General features: G+C 36.4%; 1 protein-coding gene across 4 annotated transcripts; it reads left to right on the forward strand.

Moving 5' to 3' along the window:
- Positions 1–62: 62 nt before the first annotated feature.
- si:ch211-91p5.3 (uncharacterized) lies at positions 63–12,076 on the forward strand. 4 transcript variants are annotated; one of them, XM_017457906.2, is made up of 26 exons: positions 63–222; positions 427–635; positions 1,666–1,797; positions 2,473–2,598; positions 2,746–2,898; positions 3,074–3,235; positions 3,401–3,569; positions 3,889–3,996; positions 4,175–4,357; positions 4,715–4,852; positions 4,940–5,080; positions 5,206–5,445; positions 5,624–5,800; positions 5,916–6,053; positions 6,142–6,270; positions 6,392–6,628; positions 6,798–6,974; positions 7,090–7,227; positions 7,315–7,455; positions 7,714–7,947; positions 8,069–8,203; positions 8,340–8,552; positions 8,906–9,037; positions 9,284–9,589; positions 10,656–10,796; positions 10,873–12,076. In XM_017457906.2, the coding sequence occupies exons 2-26, from the start codon at positions 432–434 to the stop codon at positions 10,950–10,952; spliced, it is 4,134 nt and encodes a 1,377-aa protein (XP_017313395.1). In that variant the 5' UTR covers positions 63–222; positions 427–431; the 3' UTR covers positions 10,953–12,076. The 4 variants fall into 4 exon arrangements, with proteins under 4 accessions (XP_017313395.1, XP_017313397.1, XP_017313398.1 ...); XM_017457908.2 differs by having other exon boundaries at positions 7,318–7,455; XM_017457909.2 differs by having other exon boundaries at positions 6,392–6,577.
- Positions 12,077–14,503: the final 2,427 nt, after the last annotated feature.

Genomic DNA, 14,503 nt, shown 5'->3' on the forward strand with positions numbered 1-14,503 from the left:
CTTCCCAAACTACTCATGATCGTTGCAGATTCTTATAATAGGCCACGCCCACCTGATGACGCAGTATCTGTCACGCAGTCTTGAAATCCCAGGGGAAAAGTGCCTGGCTGTGTGCGCTACACGGATTCTGACAGCTCTTCCGTGTGAGTCCTGTTTCCTTATGGGACAGCGCAGGATCTACAGTGTCCCGTGGTTCCATACTGCAGAATCTCGGCGGAAACAGTAGGTCTTCCGTGTATTTCTCGCTTAATGTTTTATGAATACTGAGAATGCGGACATTCTACGCCTTACTGCTTTTCTCCCACTGTGTAGTAGAGTAGGAGGGATATCCGGACGCAGCCACTGTGAATTCAACAACAACCATAACAACAATAATAAGTCAAACAATAAGAAGAACTGTTCTATGTGATTTTATTTTATTTTTAGGCTTAATGGATTCCCACAAACGCTTCCGGGACGAAAACTACAGACACTGGCTGCAGACAGCAGAGAGTCTGTACCGACTGAGGATTCACATCCGGGAGTTTGTGGAAAACGAAACCGAATCCTACCACAGGTTTCTTCGGAAAGAACTAAAGGATGAAATCTGTCAATCAAAATGCAGCCTCCATAAATGTGCACCAAGACCAAAACAGGTAAAACACAGTAGAAGAACCAGTCTCAAAGTACAGAGCAATATTAGACACAGTAGCACAATCTAGTCTTCATTTAAAACACTATATTTATAAGGAGTTCATTCAAGGGGTTCATTATTAAGGCCTTGTTATTTGTTTAATAAACCTCAAACTAGAACCTTGAAAATGTTTCTGAACTATTTACTAGTCATTATTCATAAGGACCTGTGATGGATGAAAATATAATGCTGCATCAGGTGGTTGTATTGAAAAAATCAATATATGTATATATATATATATATATATACTAGTAAAAAAATTAGTATGTATAAAGAGTAGATATTGCATTTTATCATAGCACTCTTGCATTATTTTTTACTCCTGATAGAGAAGGTTAGCTTATTAATTCATGTTCCTAGATTTGCAGAACAACTAGTTAATTGATCTTGACTTTAGAAAATGGGACACAAACTGACTTATTGGGAAAAAAAATCGTAGCACTTTTTAGTCCCTGATTATTGATAACTGACATGTCACAGCAAACCAGTGACTACATTTCCCATACTGTATGGCAGCCATGTTTGTAGGCTGCCATGCAGTATGGGAAATGTAGTGACTGGTTTGCTGAGATATGACTATAACTAAATTTCTATACTTTTTACAAGTGTCTAATTTGAGCTTTATTAAACAAATAACGAGACAGTGATTAACCGCTTACATGTGCTCATTAAACTAAAGTGATAAACATTAGTTCTACATTATACTTACCATGTTTAGGTTTACATAAACACAATGTTGTAAAAGCATTATATCCACCTACACTGGAAATTACACAAAGTATGACTTTTCCAGAAAAGGTCTTGTTTTTATCAAACAGTCAGTATAATGGACAAATACACATTAAATGGTGCATGTTCTTACCCCATAACTGCTAACCAATTTACAGACCTCTTGTGTGCACTTAGTGTGAGAGTATAATCTTTGAAAGGACAGGTACATGCCTATGTCTTTAGTGAAAATGTGTTTCTCAAATAAACATGACTCTTCACAGTTTCCAATTTGTGAAAAGTGTGAGAAGTGGAAAGATGTGATCTTGAAAAATCATAAAAATAAGGGTATGGACATACCCTGGAATAACTGCCAGCCACACCTGTGGCCTACAGACAAATGGGAAGTGGCCAAGGTGAGTTCTGAGCAGCACACCTCACTCACATTTGTTCATCATTAACTTTGTGTGTGGTATATCTAGAGTGAGATGATGTTAAAGAACAAATCCACCCCAAGGCCAGTTGCATATTAATCTTTGTAATTAACACGTGATGTTCAATGGTCCAGGATTTATTTTGTAATTAATTTCGGAATTTACTTCTTCTTCTCCCTCTTCTTCTTCTTCTTCTTCTTCTTCTTCCTTTCTTTCTTTCTGTTTACATAAACATATTAGCCTATTTTTTTCTTTGGTTAATGGTTTTCTAGATTACCTACAATGCCATTCAACTACCCACTGATAGTGAAACAGTGGGAATTCATTTCTGACTAAAGAGAGTGATGCAGCAGCACTTTAGTCATTTAGTCTGTCCAGCTCTCACGCCTCATCATCTGTACACCCTGTCTAAACAAGTAAGGTTCCAAGCCCTCAACTTGCATGCTGATACAGTCCTCATAACATCAACGGCATTGTCAGCGCAACAGACAATCTCACTGGTATAATATAGCAGCAACCAGCAAATTAGCACTTGAACCTCTAAGTACATTACAAATAATAATAATAGCATATTTAATGGATATCAGGGTGGAGATTTCCCTGAAGGGTTGCTTTGCATTGATTTTTATGTAGGTTTGTCTGGATTGTATTCCTCAGGTTTATATGCTACGTGGAGTAAAAGACCATCACAGTTTTGATGAGTTTGACATTTCTGCCATTCTGAACTTCATGTCTCGCTGCAAGCACTTTCAAACCTTTACAGATGGCCAGTGCATAAACAAGGTAAAATTATTGAATGATTCAAGTCACATGCATTCCTTTTTTATTTTTTTTATTTTACTGTTTGTGTCTTAGCCTCTATATGCACAGACAAACCTGATAAAAATGTCAAATGGAATGTTTATTTTCCTTTTTCTGTTCATCATGAAGGTCATCAGTGTGAGAAACAAAGTGATGCATTCCCCTGACTTCAGGTTAAGCAAAAAGGAGATGGAGGACAGTATAAAGATTGTTCAGGAGCTGGCTAAGATTCTTGAAGAGCGTGCACCTGGACTAAAAAACCTATCAAAAGAGATACAGCAGGTATCAACACAGCAACAATCATTGCATATTATGGTTCAGTAATTAGATTTGAGAAAATAGATTGTATTTTTGTAAAAATGTATTTCTCTAAGGGTCAAGAACATGGCTTGGATGGTGTCCAAGACAAAAAATGGGAAGAAATTGTTCTAAATTGTTTACATTTTGTGTCATACAGTTTAACGTCATTTTGGAGAGGTGTAGCGGACAGGTTTCCCAGAGTACATCTAACAGCAAGGAAGAAAGTCTAAAGCTGATAAACAGAGAACAACATGCCCTGAAGGAGAAGATTGAATTTCTGGCCCAATGCTATGAAAAAGATCAATCCAAAGAGCTTAAAGTAAGACTAAGATCCCTGCTTGAATGAATATTGATGTACCTAACCACATACAATAACTATCAGGGAAATGCAGCTGAAACTTCACATTACATCTGATGTGTAAATACTTGATGCACAAAATGTAAAGATGTTATATAAAAAATTTAATGTCCATGTTACATTCAGGAAGAGCTGCAGGGCATGAAAAATTTCCTGGACCAAAACAAAGATTTGCTGGAGAAATTGGGCCCTCAAGTAAACCGGTTCAATGAAATACAAGAGAAGGTGGACAAGCATGAGCAGGATATCAGCAAACTGCACAACAGAGTGGACCAGCTAGAAAACATTGTACCTGGTGGGTGAAAGATAGAAACAGATTAGACTTATACCTGCATAGACAATTTATCTCTCATGGAATTTTGTCATTTTTAATTGATCCAATGAAAAAAACATGTAAAAACAAAAAAATGTTAATCAGATTTGATAAAAATTACAACATATATATATATATATATATATATATATATATATATATATATATATATATATATATATATATATATATATATATATCAATCATATACCATGTGTCAATTATAAGGTTTGACATCTTGTATCTTTATATATTTATATATACAGTATACTGTATGCATTGAACTGATTGTGATCCACAGACCCAGTATTCAGTGGTGACGTACTTAAGTTCAAGAATTATGTATTTGAAGAGGCTCGAAGAAGGAACATGCCAGAACCTGAATTTACAGAGGAATGTGAAGCTAGTGGTAACTAAACCATTAATTCTATTATAATTGATATGGATTTTAATACATTATCTAATCATTCTTTACTACAGATTTGCCGTCGCATAATGTCAGTATGTTTAGAAAGTCATTACAAATGAGTCTCGCTATCAAATACACTAATGGATCTTTATCCTAATTCAAATTATTGTCTGTTCAGGTTACAGGGGTATTGTGACTGTGAATGGACGTACATTTAGAGGTTTGCAGATGTGTAATAGTAAAAGAAATGCCCACCAAGAGGTTGCTAAGATAGCTCTGGAACACATGAAATCTCACCCTGAGTGGAAAGAAGAACCCACTGAAACCACTTCATCAATATCCTCATCTACATCATCCTCAAGTAAAATGTTCCCCCTAGCTCTTTCTATTCAATACTGATAGTCCACTGCATTACGTAAAATATAGCCTAGAACATTTAACTCGGACAATGAAGATTTTTTTCCTCCTCTGTTTTCTTTTCTATTTAACAAAACAAAACACAACACAATGAACTACCATTTTATTAAGTAATTTCAAAATGCCCTTTTATTGTAATAGTTCTTGATAAAAATCCCAGTGAATGTAGCTAACAATGTAGGTGTACATAATAAACTGGCAACTTAGTACATGCTGAAATGACAGAGACATTGTTTTTAATGATACTTTACATGCTTCACAATGACACTGGAAAATGTACTTTTTGATCTTTCCATTCCAGTTAACGTCTATTACGGTATTGTGACTGTTGTCCTCAATAACCAAGAGGTTGTGTCTGATGGTTGTGTTCAAGAGGAGGAAGCCACTGAGTCGGCTTACAGGAAACTAGCATATCAGTTTGGCCTGGCTTCTCCTGAAGGTGAGTGCAAATAATTATGTGACTGTAATGGTTATATAGATTTAACCAGAGTCTGATCTTCTTCTAGTCTTGTTCTTCCCCTTGCAGCAAGTAATACTTTTAGGACAGCAGTTCTGGAGCATTTTCAGAGGTGTAATTTTCCAAAACCACTGGAACTTTCCGATCGCCAAGATGATAAGATTTTGTGTAAACTCCAAATCAGTGGGCCTTTCACCTTTTATGACAAAGGTAATTCAGAAGCTGTCTACACTGTTTGACACCATAGCAATGCTTGACTGGATTGATTACCCCTTTACAGCTCACTTTGGAATCTCTCTTTGATGTTCCATACTTGGTTTATGAAAATCTTTTAGATGGCTCCTCAAAGAAGAAACAGGCAGAACAGCAGGCAGCTAAGGTTGCCCTGCAATATTTGTCAGAGATCATTAACTGCAGGTCTTTGGCTAATGCTGGTGACAATTGGAAAGGATTTCTGAAGGAATGTCTAGATGCTCTTGGATTGAAGCAACCTGAATATGATTTTGAAATAAAAAAAGTATGTATTAGTCAAGAAACAGAGGGTTCCACTTTGAGTGAAGATGATAATTCACACAGTGAGTTTGAATTTATTTATATGTATAATGTCTAGATTTGTAACACTTCATTGAATGTTAACGTGCTATAAACACAACATAACATTACCTTGTAAAATATGCATAGTGTGTTTTTTCTTCTGTGCCCTTTTTGTAATAAAGTGGTATAATTTTTGTCAAATGTTTTGTGGCTCTGCAGTATCCACCACAAAGGTAATTAGCAAGAATGATAGCCTTCAAGCAAAGAACAGTGTCACTGTGGTCCAGGATCTACCTACAGCAGACACACTCAATGCTGTTGAGTTTCAAGTGACAGAAACACTGGACTCCAGTGCTCCAGAGATGCCCAGCCAAGCCCCCAAAGTGGATTCTACAGGTACCCAGAGGTTTACTGTATATGAACAGTGAAAATGCGCTATGACAGGAACAGCCAGTAGGATGAGCTGTAATCAAAGTGAAAGCAACATTTGATTTTGTTATTTCCATTTCAGGCACTATCAATTATTGTATTGTGACTGTGGTCCTCAACAACCAAGAGGTTGTGTCTGATGGTTTTGTTCAAAAGGAGGAAGCCATAGAATCGGCTTACAGGAAACTAGCCATCCAATTTGGTCTGACTTCTCTTGAAGGTGAGTGCCAGTGATTGTGTGACTGTAATAGTTATACAGATTTAACCAGGGGCTTGGTCAGAAATCTTGCTCTTGCCCCATGCAACAGGTAAAACAGCAGTGCTGGAGTATTTTCATAGATGTAATTTCCCACTACCACGGGAAGTCTCAGTTTGCGAAGATGATAAGATCTTCTGCAAACTCCAACTCACTGGGGCTTTCACATTTTCTGACAAAGGTAATTCAGAATTAGTCTATATTGTTAACCAGAGTAGCATTGTTTGGTTGCACTACAGCTTTACATCACCCTTTGTTATCCATCACTGATGCTCCATACTTGGTTTATGAAAATCATTTAGATGGCTCTTCAAAGAAGAAACAGGCAGAACAGCAGGCAGCTAAGGTTGCCCTGAAGCATTTATCAGGACTATTCAACTGCAGTTTTGAGGCTGAAGCTGGCAAAAATGACAAAGGTTTACTGAAGGAACGTCTAGAAGCCCTCGGTCTGAAACAACCTGTCTACAGTTTTGTAATAAACAGAGAAGGTGACACTGGAGAACTTGAGGGTCCCACTAGGAGTGAAGATAATTCACACTGTCAGTTTGACTTTATTTATATAACGCCTAGATTTGGAATTCTTGCGGTGAATGTGAAAGACCTATAAACATAACATTACCTTGTAAAATATGCATAGTGTGTTTTTTCTTCTGTGCCCTTTGGTAATAAATTAGTGTAATTTTTATCAAATGTTTTGTGATGCTGCAGTATCCACCACAAAGGTAATCAGCAAGAATGATAGCCTTCAAGCAAAGAACAGTGTCACTGTGGTCCAGGATCTACCTACAGCAGACACACTCAATGCTGTTGAGTTTCAAGTGACAGAAACACTGGACTCCAGTGCTCCAGAGATGCCCAGCCAAGCCCCCAAAGTGAATTCTACAGGTACCCAGAGGTTTACTGTATATGAACAGTGAAATTGTGCTGTGACAGGAACAGCCAGTAGGATGAGCTGTAATCAAAGTGAAAGCAACATTTGATTTTGTTATTTCCATTTCAGGCACTATCTATTATTGTATTGTGACTGTGGTCCTCAACAACCAAGAGGTTGTGTCTGATGGTTTTGTTCAAGAGGAGGAAGCCACTGAATCAGCTTACAGGAAACTAGCCATCCAATTTGGCCTGACTTCTCCTGAAGGTGAGTGCAAATAATTATGTGACTGTAATGGTTATATAGATTTAACCAGGGTCTGATCTTCTTCTAGTCTTGTTCTTCCCCTTGCAGCAGGTAATACTTTTAGGACAGCAGTTCTGGAGCATTTTCAGAGGTGTAATTTCCCAAAACCATTGGAACTCTCAGATCGCCAAGACGATAAGATTTTGTGCAAACTCCAAATCAGTGGGCCTTTCACCTTTTATGACAAAGGTAATTCAGAAGCTGTCTATACTGTTTGACACCATAGCAATGCTTGACTGGATTGATTACCCCTTTACAGCTCACTTTGGTATATATCTCTGATGCTCCATACTTGGTTTATGAAAACCCTTTAGATTTTTCTGACAGAGGTAATTCAGAATTGGTTTAACTGTTTGATGGTTTGAATGTTTGATTGGACTACCCCTTTATATCACTCTTTGTTTTTCATCACTGATGATGAGTTCTTGGTTTATGAAAACCCTTCAGATGGCTCTTCAAAGAAGAAACAGGCAGAACAGCAGGCAGCTAAGGTTGCCCTGCAGCATTTATCAGGACTCTTTAACTGCGTTTTTGAGGCTGAAGCTGGCAAAAACTACAAAGGTTTACTGAAGGAACGTATGGATGCACTCCATCTCCAAAGCCCTGTGTACAGATATAAGGTAAAGGGAGGAGTCAGTGAAGCAGTGGAGGGTCCTGGTACAAGTGGAGATAATTTGCACTGTGAGTTTAACTTTATTCATTTAATATCCGTGCCACTTCAGTCTGGTTGTGAAAGCAAAATATTTGGATTTATAATATGAGTTTGTTCTTTGCAATAAAATTGAACTTGTTGTGACTGCAGCATCATGTACGACAGCCATTAGCAAGAACGTTTGTCTTCAACCAAAGGACAATGTCAGTCAGGATTGTCTGATGACAGGAGCTCAGGATGCAAGTCCAGACATATCCAACAAATCCCCCAAGCTTGATTATACAGGTAAACAGTGGTTTGTTTTACATGTACAGAGTATCTGCTGGTAGAATAACAGACAGTAGGAGATAACATTTTCCACAAAACATGCAAGGCATTGATTATTTTTCCCACCTGATCTTTATGTGTGTGTGTTTTACAGACATCAACACACTTCTAGCATTGTTTCATCTCAAGCCTCCATCTATAACAGTAGAGCGTGTCAGCACTGAGATGATCTTCAGCTGTCATGTGGACATAAACTTGGATAAATTCACATTTCAAAACAACAGTGAATACACAGCCAAGAAAGATGCCATTCGTAAAACTTATTTATTGCTTGGGAATGCGTTGGGAATTTCTAAACCAAAATTAGGTAATTTGCTGCATCACACTTAATGCTGTCAGGTGCTTCTGGTATAAATGAGCTGCCCCTTCCCTTAAAACCCCCAACCCCTCCCTACCCCTGAACCTTTTCACATATAAAATATCAATGTTTCCCCCTCATCTATCTCATTATGCCATCTATTAGACATTGTAGTATAATGCGTTGCTAAACACTGATATTGTCTTTGACAATGCAACTTGTCGAGATATTCAGAATTAGTCTATTGATAGATTTTTGTTTCCCATCTGATATCACGACAAGCCATCACAGACTGTTGCTATCATATTGTTATAGAAATATGTTTAACAAATGTGTGTATCTTGTTGGCATCCCTCTTTAAGATGAAAGCAATGCTTCCATGCTGGTGAAACAACATTTTTCCCAGAAGTCTCTCACCTTTCCTAAGGAAGTCTTTGAAGACAGCAAGTGTTCCCTTAATGATATAACATACAATTTAGTCTATGATGGAAAAGGTTAGTTTGGCTGCTACATGCATCACAAAATTGATGTATTTTCAGTTTACCTTTATACATATTATGCAGTACATTCCACATTATTACATGTTGCTAAAAAATATGACAAAAACCCTGATAAATGTCAGAGCAAGAAAATTCAGACAGCGAAGGAGTTCGTTTTAGCACTGCACTGCATCCATTTTTGGAGATGGGGAAAATTTTGTTTGACGTGACTAAAAATTCCTTGTTTGTTTTTTCCTACAGGTGCCACTGAGGCAGAAGCAAAGCAGGGTGCCCTGCAGAATGCCCTGGGCATGCTACCCTTGCTCTTTGGGTTCAAGTCTTTGCCAAAGTGTAGCACAGTTGAGGAGACAGAGGTTCAGATTAATACCTTACTAAGAACAAAAGGTCAAAAAGACCTTACGTATTCACACGACTGCACCCTATATAAAAGCTCAGTTGAGCTCCTGTTCAAAAATTACACCATGGAGAGCAAACACCAGAAGAGTAAAAAAGAAAATCGTAATCATCTTACTAACCGCATTCTGGGCCTGCTAGCAGTGGAGCCAGGTAAGAACCACAAAGAGGTTGGAAATTATAAACTGAATTCTAAACTAATGATCAGCTTCTAAAGCATTGCATTCAAACCCTTGTGTTTTATTCAGAAAAAAATTGCAGCATGCCAGAAAAAAAAATAAGGAAATTATCCATTTAATAAATCTTTAAAGATACAAAATGATTTACTAACAAGGTCTACTGAGATTTGCATCTTTCAAAGGCGCAAAATAATTCCCTTTTCCCATGTATTCCCATTACCATTTGCATGTTGCCGTAATGAATATGCAGTTTTCAGTGATTATACCCTGCAGAAAACAACAACAACAACAACAACAACAGCAACAACAGAAAACACACAAACACAATGGTAGCTATGCAAATAATTAAAATAAGCATACACAGTGTGATATTTTCTAACGGAATTAATGTCTTAGTTTCACATTATATATTATCAGCATAATCACACCTCTTATGCCACCAAAGGGGTTTTTCCTCCATTTTCCTTATAAATGGAAAACACATTTATTATTTTGCACTTACATATATCACATTTTGTATATGTACATGTATATGTACTTATAATCAGCATTACCTGATGTGTAATTATAAGAATACTATATTATTTGTATACTTTCATCATATACTTTAGAGAACAGAGCAGGTGATGGGCCTTGCTCAAGTTATGACCTTATGATCTTTCAATCAGTAACCCAATAATTTCCCAATATATACATATATATTTTTACTGATTTCAAGCATTATTTTTTCTTATTCTATTAGCAGATAATTTTACTTCTTTCTAGATAAATGCTAAAATGAGCAAAAATCATTAATAGAAGAAGACTCTTTCAATATTATTAGTAAAAAAAAAACAAGGCTAGAAATAGCCTTAATAATCCTATTTTTGTTTTGTTATAATCTTGTAATAGGAAATACTTGATAAGTTTGTCCATATTCAAGGTATTTCCACTTGCTAAAATGTCATTTTTGCAGTGTGGGATAAATAATAAATTATGGCCAGCGTTTAAGTACAAGACCTATTTTCGTATACTTTACCAATTCATTTATTGTTTTTCAGAACCAGATACTGTATCTCTAAGAAACTGTCTAGATGACTGGTTTAAACAGAAGAATCTGGAGCAGCCTGTGTTTGAGAACACAGAGGAGGCTCAAGGACAAAAAGTCATGTTTTCTGTCAACGTTTCCTGCTCAAATCCAAGTGAGGACAATACAATCAATACACTCTCTAAATGACAATACAAAATATATCTCTCACACATCTCTTTGTCTTTCAGACTGGGAAGAGAGCATGGAAGTTGCAAAAGAAAAGTTGGTCGATGAACTCAGGGAAAGGTTAAAGTATCTTTCATATTAAGGCAAAGAGCAGTATGGGATTTCTTCAACCAGCCCAAAAGAACCCATGTCACACCCCTCTTCATCTCCCTTCACTGGCTTCCTGTAGCCGCCCGGATCAAATTCAAGGCCTTGATGTTCACATACAAGACCTTGTCTGGAACAGCGCCCCCTTCTTCAACACTCTCCTTGAGGCTTATGTTCACTCACGCAATCTGCGATCGCTTAACGACCGATTCTTAGTAGTTCCTACTCAGCGTGGCTCAAGGTCCCTTTACAGAACCTTCAAACGAACTGTTCTTCAGTGGTGGAATGAATTTCCAACGTCAATCCGGACCACAGAATCTGTCACTATCTTCAAAAAACAACTAAAGACCCACCTCTTCCATGAGCACTTAAATAAGCCCTAAAATACCAAACCCATTGATATATTGATTGATATATTGCTTTGCTTGTATTTCCTCATTTGTAAGTCACTTTGGATAAAAGCATCTGCTAAATGAATAAATGTAAATGAGATTTGGTACAGAATTTTGTGAAATCTGGTACAGAATGTAATTGTTCTTGTGTAAATCATCATTTTCCAAGATAGCAGTATTTTATGATGAACGCTTAACATTACCATGGGCATCATGGGCAATTACCAACTACTAAACTACTAACTAAGTTACTTTTTAAATTATTATCAGTGATCATCAACCATCAGTGCACTTGTGTTAAGGTAAGCATGTGATACGATTACTGGGAACACGCTTAGCTTTCTGTTCCCTTGTTAACACTTTTCCTCTTTGTTCTTTTGTGAACACATTGTAAAAAAGAAAAGTTGACTTAACTTAAAATTTCAAGGCAACTTGCTGCACAGCTTTTTTGAGTTTCCTCAACTCAAGGTTAAAAATCGAGTTAAGTTGAGTAAACTCAAAAAAAGCTTTGCAGTGAACACTTTGTCTGTTCCTCTTCCCAACCAGGTACAGACAGATAAAGCCCCTCAATAATCTCCCAAAATACCATTTGCGTGCACTTACATACCTTTCCGAACAACATTTACTCGTATTCCTATGACTTTCTGAAAACCATATATGGAGTTGTTCCTGCCGTACATTCATATGCTTCCTGTTTATGCAAATATTAAATTTTTGAAAATTTGAACTAGTCTTGTGTTATTTGCCAAACTCTCCCAAGGTTGGTGCGGGAAGTGTGTAGCGGGGCGCGGGCCCCATCTTTTTGTGTACTTACATTTTCTCTTTTCTTAAAAATCATAACGCGAAGATTCACAAATCCTAACAGTTTTTCCAGGATATCGATTCTCAAATCCTAACAACATGGTTAGGTTTTTTAAGACATCAACATTTTTAACGCCTCCGATCTTTCCCATTACTGTCCAATATCCAACGGATCTTTTCTATTTAAGACTTTAGAGAAAATCGTCCCTCAGCAGGTCTGTTCTTTTCTTAAGTATTTCAAGTGGGTTTTCCGGAAAAAAAAAAAATGTCATGCTGTGGCCTCATGTTTACAGCTGAATCACAGCCATGCTGATAGTCACTGCAACAGAACTTTTAATTGTGCGATATTGCATTATTGAACACATTATGACTTTACCAATTAAGCTCACATGGTGATAGCTCAAAGAGAGAGATGATGAATATGGATCAGCAGTGGAGAAGGGGTTTCCCAAGTAGAGCCATTTGTCTAAATGCTGTGAGATCAAATATATACCCACTAAACCATTTCTGTGAAGATGAGCAGTGGTGTGCCCAGCTTTTAAGTCTTTAGATATTTGATTTGCTCCTTGGTGCAAAGTAAATGGTCAGATAAAAATATCTGACAGAATAATATATTAAACATTTAGGCACAAATAAAACAAATACAAAAAGAATGAACAAAATCTGATGCACGCAGCAAAACCCTATCTGAACGGACACTAAATGCCCCATCTTTATATTCAGTTCCACGTACATGTCATTTGGAAACACAGTGTTAGCTTTCACTTCCATGCAGATGATACTCAATTATATTTTCAGTTCAGCCAGATTTAACGGCATAGTTGTGTTAAAAGTTTTGTCTTTAAAGATCTGTGAAAAAGTATTTCCTCATTTCTTCTGTTTTTGTGTATATCTCATACGAAACAGTTAGATCCTCAAACAAAATACAACACAAAACAAAGGCAGCCTGTGTAAACACACAGTACAGGTTTTATTCATTTATTTTATTGAAGCAAAAAACTTTAACGAACACCTATCAGTAATGTGAAAAAGTCATTGTTAACTTAACTTTATTGTCATTCATCCCCATACAAAGTATACAGCTGAACGAATTATAGTTTCTCTCAGACCAAGGTGCTAAAAAAAAAAAAAAAAAAAAACAGTGCAATGTAACAACATATAACATATATAAGACATAAGGCACAATAGTACCACAAGGCATTTAAGGTGCTGTGTGCACAGTGGATGTAAACATATTTGCATGAACCTAGATATTTAAACAGATAAGAGCAGCTGGAGTGGAATGCAACAATGGATAATATGTTATGGACTAAAAGTACAGGAGTAAGGGATATGTATCGGCCGATGCATCTGTAAATGCTATTTTTCCCGATATGGGCCATCGGCTGATAGTTTAAAAACATCTGATGTTCAGGGCCGATTATATCATGTCAATCAAAAGAGGGTGGGAAAACACATAAATTTCGTGCTGTGTGTAAAGAAGATGTCTCTTGTGTGGAATGACCACAAAGCTGCCGTTTGTAATCTCTGTAACCTCTGCACCGCTAAAATTTTACACTGGAAGTGAGCAGAGTGAAGTGGGAGTTTCGGCATCGAGTCAATTTTTTTTTTTCTCAGGCTGAGTTAAAGGGCCAGTACACCGTTGAAAGATTTAAATGAAGATGAGTGACAAAAAAGTATATATATATATTGCACAGAAAAATATATTTGTAGAGTAGTATATTTCATATCCAGTTAATGTTAATATGAGTTAATATCATCAAAAAAAAAGTTTATTTTAGGCCTATATATTACCAGTTTGATGTACAATGATGAAGTAAAAATGCTTTTGTTTGTGGTGAGTGAATGTGAAGACTAACAGGAGGTTTTTTAGAACTCAGTCAATGTTAATATGAATTAATAACATTCAGTAAGTTAAGAAATCTTACTTTAATTTTCAGAGTTTAGTTCATGTGTTAATGTTAATGTGAGTAATGTGTTTTCTGTTTATGAGACCAGTTACTGTGAAACAACTTGTTTAAATGGAGAGAATAAAGTTTTTATTTGCATTTCTTACAGAATCATGGTATTCATTATTATTAAAGGCATAAAAGGCAGAATTATCGCTATCGGTTACCGGTATCGGCTGAGAAATGTAGAAATTTAGCATTTTTAGTAAAATCGGTGCATCTCTAATATATATATATATATATATATATATATATATATATATATATATATATATATACACACACACACACACACACACATATATAAATATAAATATATAAAGTGATATCTGACGACTATAACCGGTGATATTTATACACATTATATGAATAAATAGTTGAATAAATAAATAGGAGGTACAGCA

The sequence above is a fragment of the Ictalurus punctatus genome, chromosome 26, assembly GCF_001660625.3.
Source record: "Ictalurus punctatus breed USDA103 chromosome 26, Coco_2.0, whole genome shotgun sequence".
Taxonomy (NCBI): domain Eukaryota; kingdom Metazoa; phylum Chordata; class Actinopteri; order Siluriformes; family Ictaluridae; genus Ictalurus; species Ictalurus punctatus.

Coding starts and splice junctions, on each gene's coding strand:
- si:ch211-91p5.3 (XM_017457906.2), top strand. CDS start 432: ATGGATTCCCACAAACGCTTCCGGGACGAAAACTACAGACACTGGCTG. Junction 6,271..6,391: donor TTTCACATTTTCTGACAAAG/GTAATTCAGAAT, acceptor AAAATCATTTAG/ATGGCTCTTCAAAGAAGAAA. Junction 8,553..8,905: donor AATTTCTAAACCAAAATTAG/GTAATTTGCTGC, acceptor TCCCTCTTTAAG/ATGAAAGCAATGCTTCCATG.